Source organism: Mustela nigripes, chromosome 7 (assembly GCF_022355385.1).
Source record: "Mustela nigripes isolate SB6536 chromosome 7, MUSNIG.SB6536, whole genome shotgun sequence".
NCBI lineage: Eukaryota > Metazoa > Chordata > Mammalia > Carnivora > Mustelidae > Mustela > Mustela nigripes.
The window spans coordinates 37,874,459-37,894,785 of NC_081563.1; the positions used below are offsets into that span (position 1 = coordinate 37,874,459).

Here is a 20,327-nt window from a genome sequence, read left to right on the forward strand (position 1 = left end):
CTCACTGAAAGGATGGATGTAAGAAAGGTTGGATAGATTAGTGCATAGAAGGAACAATGGATGGAAGGAAAGATGAATGGAAAGACGGAGGATGGAAGGAGGGATGAATGGGTAAGAAGAAGCACGGATAGGTGGAAAATGTGTACAAAGACACACGGTGGAAAGCTGAGTGGATGGATGAATGGATCCATCTGTCTGGAGTTGCCGGTCCGCTCTAGAGCTGGTATGAGGGTCATCAACTCTGTTAATGGGGCAGGAACAACAACAACCATGAGAAAGCAAAACAGATGAGTGGATAAGAGAAGTCTGTCCTGGTCCTGTTCTTGTGTTGCTTTGTTAGAATATGTGTTGTTATTTCTGGTATTGTAGGAGGCAGTGCCATATAGTAGGAAGAGCCCTAGATTTGAAATCAGAAGACCTGTGTTTGAACAACTCAACCACCTAGTGCGGTTCATGGAGACCCTGAGCACACTAAACTTGTTTCCTTATCTATATTAAACTAGAATTATACCTGCCTCCTCGTCCTACGGTGAGGATTAAGCAAGAAAGTTGTATCTATGAATGACCAGGCACACAGAAGTGCATAATAAATGATCTTCACCTTCCTTCCATAGGTGATTGAAGACTTCACTGGTATGCCTTGCATTAAGCACATGTTCTGCACCTAGCACACAATAGATGCTCAGTGAAGGTTTATTTTTTATTTTTTTTAAGATTTTATTTATTTATTTGACAGACAGAGATCACAAGTAGGCAGAGAGGCAGGGAGAGAGAGAGAGAGGAGGAGGATCAGTGAAGGTTTATTAATTTTAATGGAAAGCATCACCATTCAGCCCACTGGAAGATTGTGGCTACTGGTAAGAGATGGACAAATAATATTTTATGGGGAAAAAAAACACAACCTTCCTTAAGAATTCATTTGTACAGGGCGCCTGGGTGAGCTCAGTCCATTGAGCGTCTGCCTTCTTCTCAGGTCATGATTCCAGGGTTCTGTGATCTGAGCCCCACATCGGGCTCCCTACTCAGCAGGGAGCCTGCTTCTCCCTCTCCCTCTACTGCTCCCCTTGCTTGTACTCTTTCCCTCTCAATAAAATAAATTAAAAAAAAAAAAAAAAGACTTCATTTGTACCGTGGCATTCCTAGGACCCAGATGATGCATTAAATAGTATTCCATTTTCTGGAAACTTATTTACACACAACTGATTGGGGAGCCCCATGCAAGGCAAGGCCCATCCTTTTGCAATTCAATGGTAGTTCATCAACTGTATTGTATTTTTTTTTTTTTTCTTTTTTCTTTTTTTCCCACCACACTCACTCAGGATGAGATCTTTCTAGAAACACCTGGGGGCCTTTGATGAGCGGCCCAAACCTTCCAGCTACCTCCCAGGTCAGACTCCAGGCTCCTGGACCCCCTTGCCCTGGGCCTGGCCCTGGGGAATGATTCATAATTAAGAGAAAAGCCCTGTGCTTTCTGTTCCCTCCTCCTCCTCTAAGCAGGCGGCCTGGAAGGTGGAGAGGTTGGAAGGGGGATGGGGGGAGCCGACTGGAGCCTGGGATTTTGATTGAGAGGCCCCATTATCCACACTCTTAAAAAAATAACCGAATCTTTTCCTTTTTTATCTTGACCAATCTCATTTCACGCTCCAGAAGAGGAAGGGAGGGAGGGAGGGAGTCCAGGGCCAGGAGGGAGAGAGGAGTCAGTATTCTGTATTTTCAACGCTGCATTAAGCACATCGCCACGGTAACCAGGCCCGCAACAAGTGCCAGCTCAGCAGGTTCCCAGGGAGCTCGGAGCCTCCTTCCTTCCCTCCAGTCTCCCTCCCCGCCCTCGGCCCAGGAGAGCCCAGCCCACCTGCCTCAGCACTGGGCACCCAGAGTGGGTGGCTGGCAAAGAACAGTCCCTGCCAGGGAGGGAGGGAAGCAGGCCTGGGTGTATCTGCTAAGGGTCTGGGGTCAGAGCCACAGAGGCTGGCATGGGGGTCACAGATGCTCTGATTCACAGCCCATTCAAGAAGCTCCAGGTCCTAGGACCTCTTGAGGCAGTAGAAATGGCTTGATTCTGCGCTATCCACCCTTGGGTTCTTCCCATAACTCCCTAACAGAGGGAATGTGACTCGCCCCTTGTCTTCCTCCCTCGCCTACACCTTGACACCCCGGGTTACTTTTGAGCAATGATCATGCTGGTAGATAAAGAAACCCAAAGGACTGGCACACAGGAATCCAGGACGGTTCGAATGATGGTGGAGAAATCCCAGCAAGTCTCCTGGGTACCCTGGGAGTCCCTAGAACATGGGTCCCACCCATACAGGGTTGAGTGGGGGTGGGGTGTAAAGGAAGGTATATGTCAACCATCATCATCATCATCATCATCACCAACACCATTCACACTCAGACTGTGCAGAAAGGGCATACAGATTCACCAGAGGGAAATGCCTGGAAGACCATGGATGGTTCAAGGGCCAGGCTGGTGTTCAGCTCACATCGCTCTGCGGACCCTTAAAGCACTCTCCATCAAGGCTCTCCGTCAAGGCTCACTGAGTCAATGGAGGAAGTGGCAGAGCTTGGATTTGAACACTGGTCTGTCTCCGCCCCGCCCATTTCATCATGGGGAGTCTGGGAGCATGTGGGAAGAAGGAGGTTGAGCAGGGGAGAGTTAAGGACCCAGAACTAACATCTTGCCTGGAGGCATTTACAACATGTGCCCTTTGGTGGGTCCTGCCATGCCCTTTGGGAAGTCTGTGCATGGGACACACCCTCCTGTCCCCTCATGCTCCACCTCTGGCCCACACCTCCTGTTTGTAGAATTCCCCTCCTGCCCAGCCCCCTACCTCCTTACCTGCCACCATGCCCGCGATGGCAGAAGAGGCATAGCTGCCCTGTCCACTGGTGGGGATGTGGGGTGGGTATCCGGGCAGTGTGGGTCCCACCATCTCTCTCCCTGGAAAAATACAACAAGGAATCATTAGCTCAGCTGCTGTGGGCTCTGGCACTTCCTGTCTTGCTTCCCTGAGGCTCAGCAAGTCTTTCCTTGTGCCAAGGCCAGCTCTCTCTAAAGCCACTCTCCAAACCCGCTTCCCCCTCCTCCCTTCTCCGAGTTCAGGGCGCAGGCCGCACTGTGCAGAGAGCACCTGCCTATTGCAGTCCTGTATTATCCAATGATTTCACTTGCGTGAATCTTAATTCACTCACAAAAAGCTCATGCTGTTGGAGGGAGGCTGGAGGCTATGTCTTTTGGGTCCTTATTATCCCGCCAGCATCGAGAACAGCAGTGGGTGCAGCCGTAATAGGTCAGAAGCCACTGGACTCAGACTCATGGTCTCCCAGCCCCAGTTCTGAGGCTCAGGAGCAAGGGATGGCACAGGTGTGGCCTTTGGGCCACTACCTTTGACCACCCTTTTTCTGGATCCGAGGCAGACACTGCTAATCAATCGTTGTACTGTTTGCCAGGGGGCCAGAGAGGGTCTTCCTATCAGAGCTGTGAAGGACACAAAACCTACCGGTGATCCCTGACCTAGAAAGGAGATGTGGGCTGGGAGATACTCAGCGTTTACATGTGAACATGAACTAGACAACTGGTAACCCCATTTCTGAGGGAGGGAAAACCCCACATTTTCAGTAAAACAGACACCCCCCTCTGTTTATAATGCCCTTGCCTCAGTGGCACTGAGGCAGCTCTGGAGACCTGTCTGATTGCTCTGGCTTTACTTCTTCCTTATACCCAGAAGTCAAGCCTTCCCGTTTTGAAGGCCCCCATCTGACTGGCTGTGTTTCTTCCGCAGCCACCATGTCCCACAGGCCCGGATGGAACTCTTCCCTCACCCAGGGATTCTTGGTAGCACATCCTGGCTTGCCCACTTCTGCCCAGGTTAGGACCCCCATGCCAGCATATGTATTAATAATGCCCATTTCACTCTCAAATGCCCAGTGTGAGTGATGAATTATTTGGTCAACCCAGTTCTTGGTGATGGTTACGGGATTTCCTCAACTCCAGCACTCTTGACATTTGGTGCCATCTTTGCGAGGGGGCTGTTCCTTGCATTGAGGGACATTCAGCAGCACCCGTGGTATCTACTCAGAAGGTGTCAGTAGCAGCAGCCCAGCACCCTCCCCCGCCCCCACCGTGTGACAACCCTAAATATCTCTAAATATTGCCCTATGTCCCCAGGGGGCAAAATCATCCTGGGTTGAGAACCATTATGTTCGATTATGACCATTTCCCCCAAATGCCTCTGCCTCTTCCGCAAAGGGGCTGCTTCTTCTCCTAGGACTTGCATGGACACCCTGTGAGCCTGTCAACCAACTTGCCAAGGTCATTCTTTCATTATCCCTGCTTGTCCAACTTTTTTTCCCCCCAAGTTTCCCCCCCCCTTGCCCCAGGTCCTGCATGCTTCAAACTCTCCAAGGGGTGGCCAGGAATGATGAAAGGGAAGGTACGTCCCATGGAACCTTATGAGTCATCGATACCGGAAGGACTAACTCTTACCTTGATTTCTAGGGATTCCCTGACAACTGTTTGTGCATTCAGTAAAGATTTTTTGAGTAAGTATGATGTCCTAGGCACTTTTCTGAGTACTGGGAATATAGCAGTGAATAAGAATGCTAAATTAGCAGGGCCGCCATTAACTCAAGATGGGGCACGAGATCAGATGGACGTGTGGAGGCAAGCCTGGGGGTCAGCAGACAAGACCCAGCCTTCTGGGCTTCTGCCCTTTCTCTGGAGGGAATGGTGTGGGCACCACAGGACCTCAGTCCTTAGTCTGCTGCTACAGCTAATTTTCCAAGTGCCCTTAGACCAGTCACCTATGTGCCCAAGCTTGTGTCTTCGTGTGCAAAGTGGGAGGAAAACAGGAAGAGTAGCCTTATGCACCTTATTACTACTGCTACAGTATGACCAGTATAACTCAGAGCCAGCATTCCATGCTACAGGTGGACACCGAGTAGGGCAATGGACACATTCTATAAATGACTACATGTCATGGGAACCATTACAGAACAAATTTGAATAAGCCATCAGTGTTTATTATCTAAAGCTATGTGAATGTTTTCATATACCACCTCCTAATTTGTTTGACTTTAGTACAATGTCCTGCTGTGGTTGATGCTGGACCAAACAGGGAAGAATCTACCCAAATTCTGCAGGTGGGTTCAGTTCACTTGACCCAGGGTCCAAACAGATGAGGGAGTGGAAACCCAGGTGAGGCAAGGAAATTTCAGTATATTCAGAAGTAGAGGGAGAAATACGCAGAAGATATACCAAAGTAAAATCTGATCTCTCTTCCAAGAAGAGTGCAATACAATCAGCTATCAGACTCAGCCCCTTCAGCCCTCAGATGAAGCACCTGGCCAGGTACTGGAGCCCATGAGAGAAAGGGGTGACAAGAAGCCTGTGGGGTGGCAGGGGTACAGAGGGTAGACAAGTGCATGCAAAGGAGAGTGATGGAAAAGGGTGGTGGCTAATTCAAGCCTGATGCTTCTCTCTTTCCCCCTCCTGCTTCTAGATCCAAGCCAGACTGTGGCTGAGTGACAAACCCCTTAATTGCTCTGAATTACATCTTCCTGTCTGTCTCGTGAAGAGCTAGGTTAAATAAGAGATTGCAAATTAGGTTCAGTTTACCCCTAAATTCTTTGGTAGGGGCTCCCTGGTACACTGTGTTGAGCAGGATTCTGAGGCTGTATCTGTGTCTACCAAGACTGTGGCTGGAGGTGAGGAGGTCAGTCTTGGCTCTTAGGCCACCTCTTTGCTGGTGCTGGCCTAGGTACTCTCCAGGCCTCTTGTGGTCCCCCATTCCCCTTTTTCCCACCCTCATCCACCCCGTCCCATCACCTGGTCCTACTGCTTCTTAAGCTTGGAAGCTCCGTGGACCCAGCCCTGGGGCATGGGGTCCCCTGAAGCCACAATTTAATTTAGCCGCAGTTGCCCTGTAGGACCCCATCCCACGAAACCAGCCCTTAGACTGCTCTTAGAAATACATTTATCAGTCTCACTCCCTTAAATTCTGAGATTTCAATCTTCACCTCTCCTCAGTCCCCACGTTTTCTCCCGGTGGGACAGAAGTTTCTGAATCAAATGCCAGAGGCACATCCCAAAGGCTTCCAGGAAACTTGGCCCTCCTGGGAAGTCTAGCAAGATTTTCTATAGGGTGGCTCTCACCCAGGCTGTGGCCCCTTTAACTTCCTTGTCAATCCCTCAAAACTCTGCTTCTTTTCCTTACATAAGTGCTTTCTTCCAAAAAGCCGCGAACCTTGCAAACTTCTCAGAAATGAAACCACAGAAACCATGAGGACATGAGTTCCAACGTGGCCTAACCATGAGCTTTAACTGACTTACTTATTTTTAAGGCTCTTCCTCATGAGTTTTTCTGATTCGCATCTCCTCAGCACTCAAATATACTTCCAACACGGCCCTGTTTTTCAGAAGGTGATGTAGATATAGGCCCATGTTGGCTGGCTATGAAGTGGGGTTCTATAAGAAAACCCTAGCGCCCTAGAAATACTGGTAAAAGTTCTAAATATTGGTAGCATTCCTCCGAGGAATTCAGAGGGTAGAGGTGATTGCAGACAATTTTATTTGTCCACTTTGATGTCTGCCCTCTATGTGACCCCTTTTCAATTCCTTATCTTGTTCTGATAGCAAAGAAAATTTATAGCAATCCAGAAATCTCTTTGGCAGGACTAAATATAATTTCGCACAAAAGAATGGAGGCGGGTAATGGACTCTTTGATGATAAAACCAAACTCAGAGCTTTCTGATCAGCTGAGCTGGAATCAGCCCCAGGACAGGCAGGACAGGGATGGCCTTGATATCACTCTTGCAAGTGTGTGGGACCCAGACTGGGGCATCTGAAGGGAAACGACAGGAATATCAGGGGCAATCCTAATGTTCCCCAAACCCTGATGCTACTTATTTTGGCTAATTAGGGAGAAGCTGAGACCCAGAAGGACAGTCACCCTGGAAATCGCACAATCAGAGCCACTGAGCGAGGAGAGGAGAAGACCCCGGGGGGAGATGGAGATGCAGCTGGGAGGATCCTTCGGAAGCCACTCAGAGGAGGAGAGCCGGGAGGGCCACGCTGAATCTGGAAGGAAAACTCAGCCGTCCTGCCCCTTCCTCTGGTCTGCAGCACTACCTCAGAATAATTCAGTCTGGGCTACCTTCCCTTCCTTTCAAGTTCACCTCTTTCTTCTTTGGGTCAATTTCTAGGTTCCTGGACTCTTGAGATCGTTCCTCCTAGCCTTCCTTCTCCCTGGGTCTCCTCACATCCCGATCACCACGGCTCAGCCACAGGTTACGCATTTAGGCCCATTCTTGACCAGAGGCCACAGGTGGATGGTCTTCAAGGAGCTGAGGGTCAACACCCTGGGCTCTGCATGAACACGCTGATCCTTAGCTACAGAGCTGGCCCAACTCTGTGAACCGCAGCCCTGACTTGCTTCCTGTTCTTAGCAACCTGCCTGGACCCAGTACCTCCAAGTCTGGGCACCTCTTGCTTTTCTGAGTCCCTGCCTCTGGTGCCACGTCTTCCGAGCCTTGCAGCCCCCCAATGGCTCTCGCAGGGGCCATGCTCGGCACCCTGGCGTCTTCCTTACCCCATGTGGTGGATAACCTTCCCTTCCTGCCGTCGGTCTAGAGAGTCGGCATGGCCACTAGTCTAAGAACTGGCAGAGAGTGGAAGCGGCACCCGGTTTGACTGCGTGTTGACAGGAGGTGCTTGAAGCCCTCACAGGGTGACGGGAGGGGAGAAAGTTGTGGGGGGACTGTGGGGGAGCACTTTGCCCTGGGCTGTTCCAAGTATATTTCATACGACTACCCAAGACCGCTTCCCATGGACACCTGCCCTTCCCTCTCCACTCCACTGGGCCTGCCAAGTCTCTGGGCGACTCACACAGTAACCAAAGCCCCGTTCCCCAGCATCACACGCTTCACCCACACCTCACCCCTTGCTGCCTTACCGCAGCCCTCCTGCTCCGGGCCTGCCATTCACACGAAGCGGGCAGCCTCACCCACGATCGGGCCTCTCCACCCTGCAGGGGATGGGAGTCCCTTTACTCCCTGGCTCGCCTCCCACCCTCCCTATCCCATTTTCTCTGGCTGACATCATCCCACTCAGCTCACGGATTTTTCTTCTTTAATCACTTTGGTCAAAACAAATGACCCATCTCCGCTGACTTCACCAGCTTTTGAAATTTTGAACTCTGAGTCAACGTTCGCTTCCTTGCTCCATGCCCCGAAACACTGTCTCTCAGCCCACACACTGGACTTCCTTTGTTAACCCTTTACCTCTGTGCCCACTTCTTCCAAGAGGGCCTCCCACATCAGACGGTGGGCATGCACAGAGAGTAAAAATCACAGGTGCCTGCCGGACAGAATATAGAGGCAGCTATCCGACAGGGTCTGTGGACGTGAATAAACGACCTTGTGGTCCTACTGGGCAGGCAGAGGTCTTGGTTTTCTAGTTTGGTGGTCCAAGGGCTTTCAGGGGCAGAGTTCCTGCTTCAAACAGAGTAGCTCTTCATTTGTCTGGTTTGGATACCTGGCTTCTGTAAAAGCTGTCACTTCAAGAGAGTGTTTTGAGGCCCAGAAAGTTGAAAACCACTGGCCCAGAAGGACTGCCTCACTTCTGGCTTCCTCCTTGGGTTCTAGTTCAATGCCTTGGGCCCATATCTCAAATAGTCCCATTGCTGGGGAAGCCCTTCCGATATCTGGAGATGATAATGGGTCTCTGCTCCCTTTGCTTATTCCACTCCAGGCCACCTGCCCAAGCTGGATACCCTGACTCTTTCGGCTACTGCCCAGGCCCTGGCTGGATAGGCTGATGTCCTTCTGCTGGGGAGACCCAGTTTGATTTATAACTTGGGGTGAACGCAGGTTGAGCCCTCACTCTGCCAGACACCACATGCCTATTCAGGGACCTTAACCAGGCCCTTCTCCTTCCTGGGTCTGTTTCCCATCAGTGTAAGGACAGATTTGCTGTAGATGCCCCGAAGTGCTTCCAGCTTTAAATGTTTTGAGCCAGTGAGGTTCCTGATGGAAGGTCCCTCTGTTCTCCCTTCTCTCAAGCTGGTGAGTAACTCTGCTTCAGTGTTCTCCAAGGGTGACACTGCTAAGTTGGGTATAAGAAGAGATACACTATGGAGACCCAATGGGGACAGACCTTGTTGTCTTTAGAAATTTGGTCCATTCATTGGCTACAAAAGCCAACGACTTTTTCCCCTCCAAAGTTCTTTTTTCCTTCTTTTTTATTTCTCACCCTAACCAAGCGTTCACTGCTTTATACTGCCCAGCTCCTGACCTTAACGTCCCTGCTTGTCCCTGGGGCTTTGGAGCAAGTTTCTAGAAATCAGCCAGGCACCCCTCTTCCGGGCATCGACTGCCCCTCCCGCCGCCTGATGTTGCCAGCACAGAGCACCACATATGGGCATGTCCAAAAGTTGTGGGAAGATTTAGGGAATAGAGTGATGGCGGACAGAACTGGAGGCCAGAGAGGGGGCTGGACCCCAAAGCAGGGGACTGGTGGCCGGCCCTGAGATCCCCCCCCCCCCCCCCCCCCCCCCCGCAAGAGCTGCCCGGGACCTCCCTGTCGTACCTGAGAGGAGGGCCTGGCCCGTGAACTGCCCGTACACGGAGGCAGCATGGGGAAAGGCATTGAAGGGCGGGACCGAGGCACCGGCTGGGACCCCGGAGCCGACTTGCTGCAGATCCAAAAAGGCGGAGCTAGATAAAGAGGAAGGGGTGGAGCTAGAACTGGACACCTCGGGGGTTTCCTGCTTTATGGCGAAGGGTGAATGAGGATCTGCCGGAGGGAGGGAGACAACAAGGAGAGAGGGGTGTGAGATGATGGGGTGGGCACATGCACAAACCCAGCCATGAGATGTGGGGTTGGGGGAGAGCGGGCGGGGCGCTGGGGCAGACGGCTCCTCTCTGAGTCTGGGGGTGATGGGAGGGGCTGCGCGTGTTCCTCGGGGTGAGTGGGGGCTGGGGAGACAGAAGCTCTGCCTCCGTGCCTGTGCCTCTGAGGTGCGGAAGGACTGTGTGTGCCCCCCTCCCCTCCCCCACTGCAGTGGGGGAGCGCGGAGGAGGCGGTGGGCCACCGGGAGGCCGGACCCTCTGTACCCACCCGGAGGCCCAGCCGGCACAGCCCACCTCTCCTCAGCAGGCCCAGGGCGCTAGCCACCTCCGCCTCAGGGCCGTCCACGCTCTGCCTTCCAGCCCCTCTGCGCAGCTGGGCCCACGTGGCCCAAGACATTCCAGGCATCGTACCTGCCACCACCGGGTAGGTCTGGTGAGTCGAGAGGTTGCGCCCCAAGGGTGTGTTGGAAGGGGTCAGGGTGGCCTTGCCGTCGTCCAGGGCGGCGCTGTTGAGCAAGGGCAGCGGGTAGAGACCCTGGGGAACAAAGAGAAGTCAGCGTGTGGGGGTCCCCTGGCCTCAGTCCTCACTAGGGGACCCTGAGACCTGATCTGCGCAGAAAGGCTCCTTTCCTTTCTTCCTTCTTTGCACTCCAGCTGGACTCCACTTAGCCTGTTAATGGGTTCTTGGGTTTCTTATTCTCCCACTGGACTGGCAACCCCACTGTTCTCCCAATCCCCGCTCCCAGCTTCTGCTAGTGCAGCCCCAGGATTCAAAGCCACCTGGTGGCTCCACGGCTTGGCTGACCCCACAGGGTCTGGACCCTCAGAGAACAGGCTGTAGGGCAGGAGCCGTCTCTCTGTGGCGGGTTTCAGAGTGCTTCACCCATTCATTGGTTTAAGCCTCTCCAGATGGGAAACACAGCCGCCGACACAGCCGCGGAGGCCACGAAACCTGGTAGGTTCCCCTATGGGGCAGAGGCAGGATGGAAACCTAGAGGTCTGGCTCTCCCGTCCATGCTCCCCAACCTTGCGCTCAACTGGATGACGTCATAACCACAGCCGTTTGCCAAGGGCGCACATTAGAGCTTTGCCCACATTAACCTGTCCGCTGACCCCCACAGCCCTGTGACATGAGCAGGCAATACTGTGTCTGTTTTATAGGTGGAGAGCCTGAAGCCCAGAGGCAAGTCCCCAGGCAAGAGTGACACAGGTGCTAGGCTGCCGCAGGTGCTCTTCCTTCAGGGAAGCAGCAGATATAACACCCCCACCCCCAACAGGTGGCTGTCTTCTTCCTCTCCTCTATATCCAAGTCAATTTAATTTGCTGCTTCTGCTGGAAGGTGATCCTTGGGGTTAATTTTGCTTAAACAAAATAAAACAAACAAAATCCTCTTTATTAAGTACCTGTGGGGTTTTCTTTCTCCCTTGTTCAGTTATAGGCTAGTGTGCACTACCCCTCACTGTCACTCCCTCCCTCGAGGGGGACAGGATAGCACACACAAGCACACACCTGTCCTCTGCTTGTGGGTCACACACGTCACAAACACACTCTGTGTGCAATGGTAAAAGCAACGAACGCTCCGTGGTTACATAATGGGTTCACTTCTAACGATTTCTATGGAGCTGGGTTCTCCAAAGGGCCACGGCATTTTCAGGTTGCCTGCCAGGCACTTCTGGAAGCTGCAGGCATTTCTAGAGGCCACAAGGGCACCATTGTCATATGGCTGTGATTACTGACTGAATGGTTCTCTGGTTCCATGGTTTTCTGAGGCGGGCCTGCTTCGAGGTAGGGGGAAGCTGCTTAGAGTCAGGCTTAATGAAATCGAGCAAAATACCTAATTTCTAGAGAGTGTAAGAAAAGTTTAAAATGCCTTATGGTTGTGTTGATTTGATAACAAATACAAACTCAAAATCCCTAGCTTTCCCAAATCCAGACAGTTCAGTGGGGAAATAAAATGTCCCCCAGTTCCCCCCAAAGTCCCCAGTCATCCCAGTGATGGCCGGATTTCTTCCTGGGATTGAACTTGAATCCGGGTGCACAGGGACATAATGCTCTAGCACATGGGCCAGCTTGAGGCCTGGGTCTGCCATGATCAGCCACTCATCCCTTTAACAGGGAAAATTGAATCTGCGTCACCAGGCGGATGTAAGGACTATATGAGATTTTTTTATACATACATTAAATGCTTAGCACAGAATGCCCAGGACATTGCTCTAAAAAGTATTATTATTTCTGAATTCTGTGCAGAGTCATAAGCTGCAAAGTTCTCGGTGGCTGTCATAATATTCACATTTGGCTGATGTGTTCTTGTTGCCCTCGTGAAAGAGAGGACAAAGAACTGTTCCTCACTGTGACTCCTGGCTGTGCCTAGTGGTGAAACAGCAACCAGAACCAGGAGTGAGGCCACGTGGTGTTTCCGCTGAATGCTTTCCTCCTTGTCGATCTGATAGGGAAGATGGCTGTGCCTTCCCCCCCAATCCTGAGGTCGAGTGTGAGGACCTATGCTTCTCACTCTCAGCTCCCCAGGCCAGAGGGCCTACCTGGGGCCAGGTGAGAGTGCGCAGTGTCCTTGGATGACAAAGTCCGAGTCACCAAGGACAGGAGAGGCAGGGGCTCAGACACAGGGAGCCCTCGGCACAGGCTGGGCGCTCCCTGCCCCTTACCACCCAACCGGGTGAATGAATGAGTGAGCAGATTGACTGAGGGAGGAATGAATCGTGGATGGACACTGCTGAGCGTCCACTTTCTTATCTATAGGACAAGAGGTTGGAGCAGTTCCATGGTTTTCAAACTCTCTTTCTCTAGCCTTCGAGTGAGAACTGATGTGGAAGCACTGTATCTAAAACAGGGAGCCGGCAGGCCAGTCAGAAGGAAACCAAGGCCGGCAGACCTGAGCTCCACAACCGATCACTCCCCCAGGCTCTGTCTACCCCCCAGCCCTGGGTTATCGCCACACAAATGGAAAGACTGGGCTCCGTGGTCCCCAAGGTCCCTGTGGCTCCACGACTCTCTAAGACCCTGATTCCCTATGTGCATGGGCCAGCTTGATGCTGGTCTTGGTCTCCCTGTCATCATCAGGCAGGGCCCTCTGGGGGCTCAGCCATAGAGCCAGGAGGTGGCTTTGGGACCCAGCGGGTGCCCAGTGTCTAGGCAGCAGGATTTCTGCAGGAAAGCTGGTGCTTGCACACAGAGTGGGCTCCCTGTGAGGGAGCCCAGAGCTGCACGTCCCTTGGGGAGCTGTGTGCTGACTCTCAGATGAGCACTCGGGCCCTCTCCCCAGGTCTGCTGACGGCCAACTTTCTCTGCACCCCCTCGTGGTGGCCACAGCCCAGGCTGATAAAAATCGCTGACGCAGATTGCCTAGCCAGCTGCGATGCTGGCGTGGGCCCAGCAGCCCAGACGGTCACTGGCCGTGGTTCAGCCCCTTATTGGCCTCGTCCGCATTGTCCTGCTCAGACTTTCAAGGCGTAAGGCTTGCCTCACTGCCGGATCAAATGACAGCATGAGCAAAGTGGGGTGAGCGGACCCACCCTAAGGGAATTCCTCAGCTGGCTGACCTGGGGAGGGGACATGGGAGTGGGGACGGGAGCCGCTGCTACTGTGGACAGATACACATGAACGGAGGGGCCGGTGGTCCTAGAAGTTCTGTCAGAGCTCTGGAGTCTCTGCTGGCCTCGGTGGGGAGACCAGGGACGTCTCTGTTAGCTTTTCCCAGAAGTGGACCCACTGTAAACCATTTTACCTGTCCTGAGCACTAGACATCAAAACTCCCCCGCAACCTGCAATTTATTGTTCTGGATTTCTCAGCTCACTCACTAATACCGGTTTACTGAGTATCTCTTTTAAGAGGGGCACCACGTTGGTGCTGGAGATTAAAATAAAAAGAAAAAAATGCTTCTAGATGCTGCCTTGCCTTAGGAAACCCACTGGCTATACCTCTGCCCCCTGGGCAATTAGAGTAGGCCGTGAGAAGTTACTGGGGTGGCGTGCTGGTTGGATAGAAGCACGGACCAGGGAGACATGGAGCATGGCTGTGGGGCAGGGCTCGAATCGTGGGTAAGGGGTGCTTGAGCTGACTCGTGATGACAGCCAAGCAGTACTTTTCCAGGCAGGAAGGTGGAAGGCAAGGCGCTCCGTGGGGCGGGCATGCTGTGTGCCAGGGCAGAGAGGTGTGAACAGGAAGGACCTGCTTGGGAGCGTGAGTAAAGCAGATCTTATGGTGTGCAGGTGTGAGTGGCCGGGGGTACGCTGGCGGTGCTCGTCAAGGTCATGGTGTAGGGCTTTGAGCTGCCGCTTCAGAGCTGTAGGACCTGACTGCTCTGGGAAAGCCGCAGAGGACAGAGGGAAGGCGAGGCCAGGGTGTGTCGCTCTTTGGGAAAGGGCAGAGCTCAGAGGCTAAGAGTGAGGGAAGCTGAGGGGGCTGGGGGCAGAAGGAGGAAGGTACCAGCATCTAGTAAAATAAAGGCTGACTTGCAAGGCGCCACAGGAAGCACGCACCCTGGGCCCACTGGTGCAACTTCTGGTTGATCGGGTGGCAAGCAGCAAGCAGCCTAGGAGTCTTCCCGAGACCGTGCTATTGGGCGGCCCCTGCCTGCCACTGCACCACCACTCACCTGGCTGCTCACCTGCTCGCCTTTGGTGTGGCTGGGGGAGGCATAGGCCTCCGGGTAGTGCTGCCGCTCAAAGGGGCACTCGAGCGGCTCCAGGTGGTGCTGGCTGAAGGCGTCCGTGCGCAGGTGCTTGCGGGGCCCGCTGCTGCTGCTCTGGGAGTCGATGCTCAGCCGGCAGCTGTCCTGGTCACCTGGCATCCCCAGGCAGGGAGAAAGCATTCAGGGGACCCACCTACCCATGCCCCAGGCGGGACTGGAGGGGCAGACTCTGGGCTGCAGAGGGACGGGGAGGACCCGGCTCCAGGCTGGGGGACTGTGGCCAACTTAGGGGCAGGCCATGTGCTGTAGGTGGGAGTCACCAGCCTCTGCAAAGTCCGGAGCTACCAGTCCCCTTGGAGCCTGAGCAGACCACCCTCCTGCACCCCAAGCTGCCCTCTGGTTCCCTGACACTCACTGTCGTCTATTTTCCTCTTGCTGTCGCTGCCCGGCTGAGCGATCCCCAGGAGCCCGTTGATGGAGTAGGTGGAGCCCAGAGAGTCTGACTGGGGTGACTCTGGGGGGGTTACAGCCGAGCTGGGGACTGCAGTGGGATGAGAGGGAGAGGGTTAGCACATGGAGGGGGGACACCCCTCAGAGTCCCTTGTGGGAGGGGTTCTTGGAATGAAGGCTGCCTGAAATGTTGCTGCCCCTAAGTGTGTCAGCGCATCTTTCCCAGGACCCAGCGAAGCTTTGTCCTTGCAGAAGGGCTCAGTCCACGCCAGTGGGTTTGTCTGTGTGGGCGTGTGTGTGACTATGTGTTTGCACATGGGTGTTTGCATGCAAGGTTGAGCGTGCCAGCACATCAGCACTCACTCAGCGTATGTCCTGGGCTCAGGGACTTGGTGGCCACGCAGCTGTCCATGGGGAGGTTGAACGGTTGCTGCACTTTGGTCCGGATGATTCTGTAAGGAAGACCAGAAAGGCCATTAGAGAGAAGAGGAGGAAACAGGACTCACGAGGCCTGGGATCCCGTGCCTTTCTGAGTTTTTTTGGGTAACTTAGAGGTGCCTCAAGGACAACCTGTCTAAAACCAACCCCCTGACCTCACTCCTCACACCTGGTCCTTCCCAGTGTTCCTGTTTCATGATCAGTTCCACTGGAAACTCAAGATAGAAAGATCGGTGGGGCCTCACCTCTGCCTCCCTCCCTCCTCTATCAAAGCCATCATGAAGTTCTTGGGTTTGACCTTCTAAACCTCTCCAGCTTTGACTCCTCTCTGCATGTCACAGTCAGCAACTTCATTCAGGCCATTCAGGGATCCCTCACTGGCCCATCCCTACCTGCTCTTGACTTTTTCTGATCTGTTCTCCCTATTGTACCCGGAGTGGACATTTTGAAATGCAACTCAGCCTCCTGCTGACAGTCTGTCCCGTTTCTTACAGATCACAGGCAAGAATATGTGACATGGCCACCAGCCTCTAAAAGGCAGTCTTTGCTGATATTTCCACCTCAGCTTACCTTGTGCTCCCCTTCTGTCTGCTGGCTTCCTTTCAGCTTCTTGTCTAAGATCTGTGAGCCACAGGGCCTTTGCGTGTGTTGTTTCAGAGCATCTTTGGCTTCCCTTTTTACTTAGTTAACTCTTACTCATTGTTTCTTTCTCAGGGACATCGTTTTTTTCCTTCCTAAACCAAGCACCCCATGCTAGCTCATGTACCTCATGTTCCTCTCCCTAGGAGGACTGAGAGCTGCATTTTTACAATTGTGTGTGGCGGCACTCAGTACTTGATAGCATCTGTCTTCTCACTAGACTATAAGCTCCACAAGGACAAGGATTGTGTGTTCCCGGGGCCTAGCACATAATGAGTGAATTACGTATATGGGAATGAATGAGTGAGTAAATGATTGATTGAGGCTATGAGTGAATAATTGAATGACCAAACAATTGAGTGAATGCTTGAATGAGGGCCAGGTTAGGGGTCGTGTGGCCCAGGAAAGGGTCACTTCAGGATTCTTTTATCGAATGGAAGAGGATATAGCGTGTGAAGAAGGAAACTGGCAAAATACAACTAGGGGTGGGGTGGGGTGGGGTGGGGTGGGGACAGGAGTGTTGCAGAGCAGTGGGGAGGTGTGAATCCTGCTCTGTAGCACCTAGGGTGCTTCCTGCTTAGCTTTTCAGCAGGAGGACCCAAGCTAGCCCTCCTTTGGGTCTCTATCATGATTTCCCCAAAGCCCAGGTGCCCTGACTCTTCCACTCCTCCCAACCCGGTGGCTGTGTCCCTCTTACCTATTGATGGAGCTGACACTGGGCACAGTGTCATTGTCACAGACACCCTCCGCCAGGAGCCGGTCTCGGATCTCCCAGGCAAACATGGTGGGGTTCTGCCGCTTGTAGTCTCCAATCTTCTCCACCACCTTGGGGGTGGCCACCTTGGGCTTGGAGCCCCCTATCACTCCAGGCCGGATGCTGCCAGTCTCGTAGTACCTACTCCAATAGAGAACCCCAAAGAATTACCCAATAAGCAGGTGGTGTCTCTGGGCTGGGACTTAGCCAGAGACTCTTGTTCCTCCCCAAGGCTTCTGGGGGTAAGATGTACCCCCAGGGCTGGGCTCAGATACTTAATGTTCCTGGCACTGTCTGTTTCCCTTGCATGAGTAGGTTTATGCTGCTGCCAAACCAGAGCCCCCAGCTCAAGACTTCGCCCTGGACACCTGGCTTCTCCCTTTTTCCCTCCTGCCAGTATCCTGCATCTGAGTTCCCACAAGAGCCTCCTATGGCATACAAACAGTCTCCCTTTAAGAAAGGAAGTTTTGCTGCGTATGTCTGTGCGTCCATAAAAGTTCACAGTAGTGGGTTTCTCTATGCAGCTTTCTAGGGTTAAAGCTTGACTCACCGTTCTTGGCCATCCTGGCTTTATGCCTCCCCAGGAGGCCAGCTTGGATTGTTGGGCCCTCGGCTCTGTCTTACCTTTGCTCCCCTACCTTCTCCCCCCGCCACCCCCACCACCACCCTGGTTGGCCACTGGCTTTCTACCAGATTACATAGTTCAGGTGGAAGCTGTTCTTCCCGGACTCTGGAATGCCGGCCTGGCCTGGATCCCCAACCACGTCCAGCCCCTCAAGCCAAGCCTGCTCTCTCAGGCTGCCCACTTTTCCTCTCCTTTGAGCCCCAGACAGCTGCTTTGGTAGATTCGTAACTTAGGTCAGGATAACTTTCCCCTCTTTGTGGTGGAAACTCTCTGGTCTCTTCTGTCAGAGAATAAAGCTTGGTTTTTTAAAACTCTGCTTGTCCACCATAGCCATTCCAGACTCATCTCTTGAGGGCACTGCAGTCCATCCTAGGAGCCCCTCTCCTGACCCGAGGCAGAGGGGGTGGGACAGTGCCCTTGTCCTTGGCAACTTCAGTCAGGAAGCCAGAGCTCTCCACAGTTCAGCTACAGTCAGGTCCCTTTGGCTCTTTAAACCAGGACTGTTGCTGAATCCACCTATGAGCTGGGTGAGGGAGACAAGTACACTGAGCTGCTGCAAAGCCTCAAGTCCCCCAGGGAAGGGGCATTTTGGGAGTGGCTCTCCAGGCTATGCTCTGTCAGCCCAGAAGCAGGGCTTTGCTGCTCCTGGTCCCTCCTGAAACTTTGGGCCGGTGGTCCTCAACTCTGGGTATTGAAAACTGGAATCCCTTGAAGGAGCCTTAACACTATACAAACCTTTGGGCCTGTTCTCCTAAAGTTCTGCTTTAATAACGAGTGTGGGCTTGGGCCTAGACACACATGCCTATTTTTTAACTAGGTTTCCCCAGGAGACTCCCTCGTGCAGCCCTGGTGATGAACCACTGCTCTGGCATGAGTGTTCTTTTCTTTTCTTTTTTTTTTTTTTTTAAGATTTTATTTATTTGTCAGAGAGAGAGAGAGAGAGAGCGCAAGCACAGGCAGAGAGAGTGGCAGGCAGAGGCAGAGGGAGAAGCAGGCTCCCTGCGGAGCAAGGAGCCCGATGTAGGACTCGATCCCAGGACGCTGGGATCATGACCTGAGCCGAAGGCAGCTGCTTAACCAACTGAGCCACCCAGGCGTCCCTGGCATGAGTGTTCTTAACTGGTCCCTGGTCATCCCCTAAAAATCACAACACCCAGGTCTGGCTCCTGGAGAAGATGCTGTGATTTATATGTCGGTGTGGACCAGGCTTAGGGCTGTGCAGCTCATCAAGGAACCCTGGTGCTCCTTTGTAGGTGCTCTGGGACTTAAGAGTTTAAGAAGCACACTCAAATATCCCTCATGCAGGGAGTGAGACCGCAGGAGCCACCTCTCCTCCTGTGTGTCCCCTCCCTGGCTGCTCCATTTCCCTTGGTCTCAGCCAGGGTGGGGCTGGGGTGCTTTGGGGAAGCATCTCCAGCTTTAGGAGTGGGGAGGCCCCTAAAAATGAGAGATGGGGCACAGGAGCAAAGGGGGAGGGAGAAATGAAAGGAAGGAGAAATGGACAAAGAAAGAAGCAAGGACAGGAAAATTACAGAAGAGCAGTGGGTAGGGAGGCACCACCGGGAGGGAAGCTGGACGTGGGAGCTGACCTAGTGCGCCCAGAGGAAGGGGCGTGGTCGCAAGGTGGACCTCCCAAGGCAAACCCTGCGCGGAAGGTGGCTCGTGGTGAATTTCGTGCTTATGATGAATTTCGTGCTTACCTGCCGAGGATTTTGCTGACACAGCCATGGCTGACTCGGAGCTGGCGGGAGATGTCACAGGGCCGCACGCCCTGGTGGGCCAGGTCCACGATGCGTTGACGCACCACTTCCGGCAGGGGTCGGCCGTTCACAAAGGCTCCTCCCAGCTGGTTCAGCCCTCCGTGGCCTAAGAAGACAGTAGTCCCAGGAACAGCTGTCAAGGCCAGGCAGGGCAGGGCGGTGGGAATTAGCCCTTGCGTGTGGGTGCTGTGCGCACGTGCAAACTCCCACCAATCAGGCCCTCCAGTGCTCCTGCTGACATCTCCTCTCTCCCGTTGCAGGGGGAGGCTAGTTCCCGTTGGGAAGGGTGGTGTATGATGCAGGAGGGACACACGCCATCTGGGGACCTATTGGGCCTACTCAGTCTCCTCTCAGACCCTCAGCCCTTCACTCTGAATAAACCACCCCCCCCCTTCTTCCCTCTTTCTGAGAAGTATCTAAAGATTGGAGATGCGGGGTCTTCCTACTCTGATGCTGAGCTGTGTGATGCTGGAGAACGTCCCCTCTCCTCTCTGGCTCCCCTTTCTTTATCTGTAAAATGAGGGCATAGACTAAATCAGTGGTCTTTACGTTTGTCTTTGTCTTTTTTCTTTTTAACACAGAGCCAGATTTTATCAGCACAAGTGCATCAAGAAACAGGAATGAATAAAAGCAGAGATTCTCTGGTTGAGCTGGGGCAGAGCGGCCCAGGCCTCATCTGTGGGCTCCCGGACCTAGTGATCCTATGGCTTCTTCTCCCTCTAATGGGCCAGAGAGCTGCAAGGCTGGACAGAGATCTCCACAGCACGTGTTCGTGGGGACTCCAGGGTCATGACATGCCGGGCTGCAGGCCATGATGCAGAATGTGGATGTGTGTGCGTGTTTCCTTAGCTGTCTTGCTAACTTGCCTTCGGCCCCAGCCTTTGTGTCATTCTGAGCCCATCTACCTAGTCAAGCACATATGTATTGAGCGCCTACCGTGTTCTGGGCACTGTACCAGGCCCTGCAGGTGCCTAGGTGAGTAAGGCAGATGCCATCTCTGCTCTTTTTTCATGGCGTTTACTAAAGTGAGGGCCCAGACCAACAAACAGCCAATCACCAGACCACGTGACCACTGCTGAGCCCAGGACCAGGCAGGGAGTTATGGGAACTACTGGAGGGGACCAAGCCCGGGCTTAGGGGACTCGAGAAGGGTTCCTGGAGAAGT

General features: G+C 53.3%; 1 protein-coding gene across 11 annotated transcripts in view; it reads right to left on the bottom strand.

The window, feature by feature from the left end:
- The window catches only part of PAX8 (paired box 8), a 57,395-nt gene that overhangs the window by 6,810 nt on the left and 30,258 nt on the right, over positions 1–20,327 (bottom strand). For 2 of the 11 annotated variants that reach the window (XM_059405635.1, XM_059405630.1), the window contains 8 exons: positions 19,103–19,268; positions 16,721–16,921; positions 15,310–15,398; positions 14,912–15,037; positions 14,461–14,648; positions 10,259–10,382; positions 9,585–9,791; positions 2,837–2,938 (listed from right to left, as the gene is read on the bottom strand). In XM_059405635.1, the coding sequence (XP_059261618.1) occupies positions 2,837–2,938; positions 9,585–9,791; positions 10,259–10,382; positions 14,461–14,648; positions 14,912–15,037; positions 15,310–15,398; positions 16,721–16,921; positions 19,103–19,268 (1,203 nt within the window). Of the gene's footprint in view, positions 1–2,836; positions 2,939–9,584; positions 9,792–10,258; positions 10,383–14,460; positions 14,649–14,911; positions 15,038–15,309; positions 15,399–16,720; positions 16,922–19,102; positions 19,296–20,327 lie in introns of all 11 variants that reach the window. The other 9 variants (XM_059405634.1, XM_059405633.1, XM_059405631.1 and 6 more) reach the window with 9 other exon arrangements.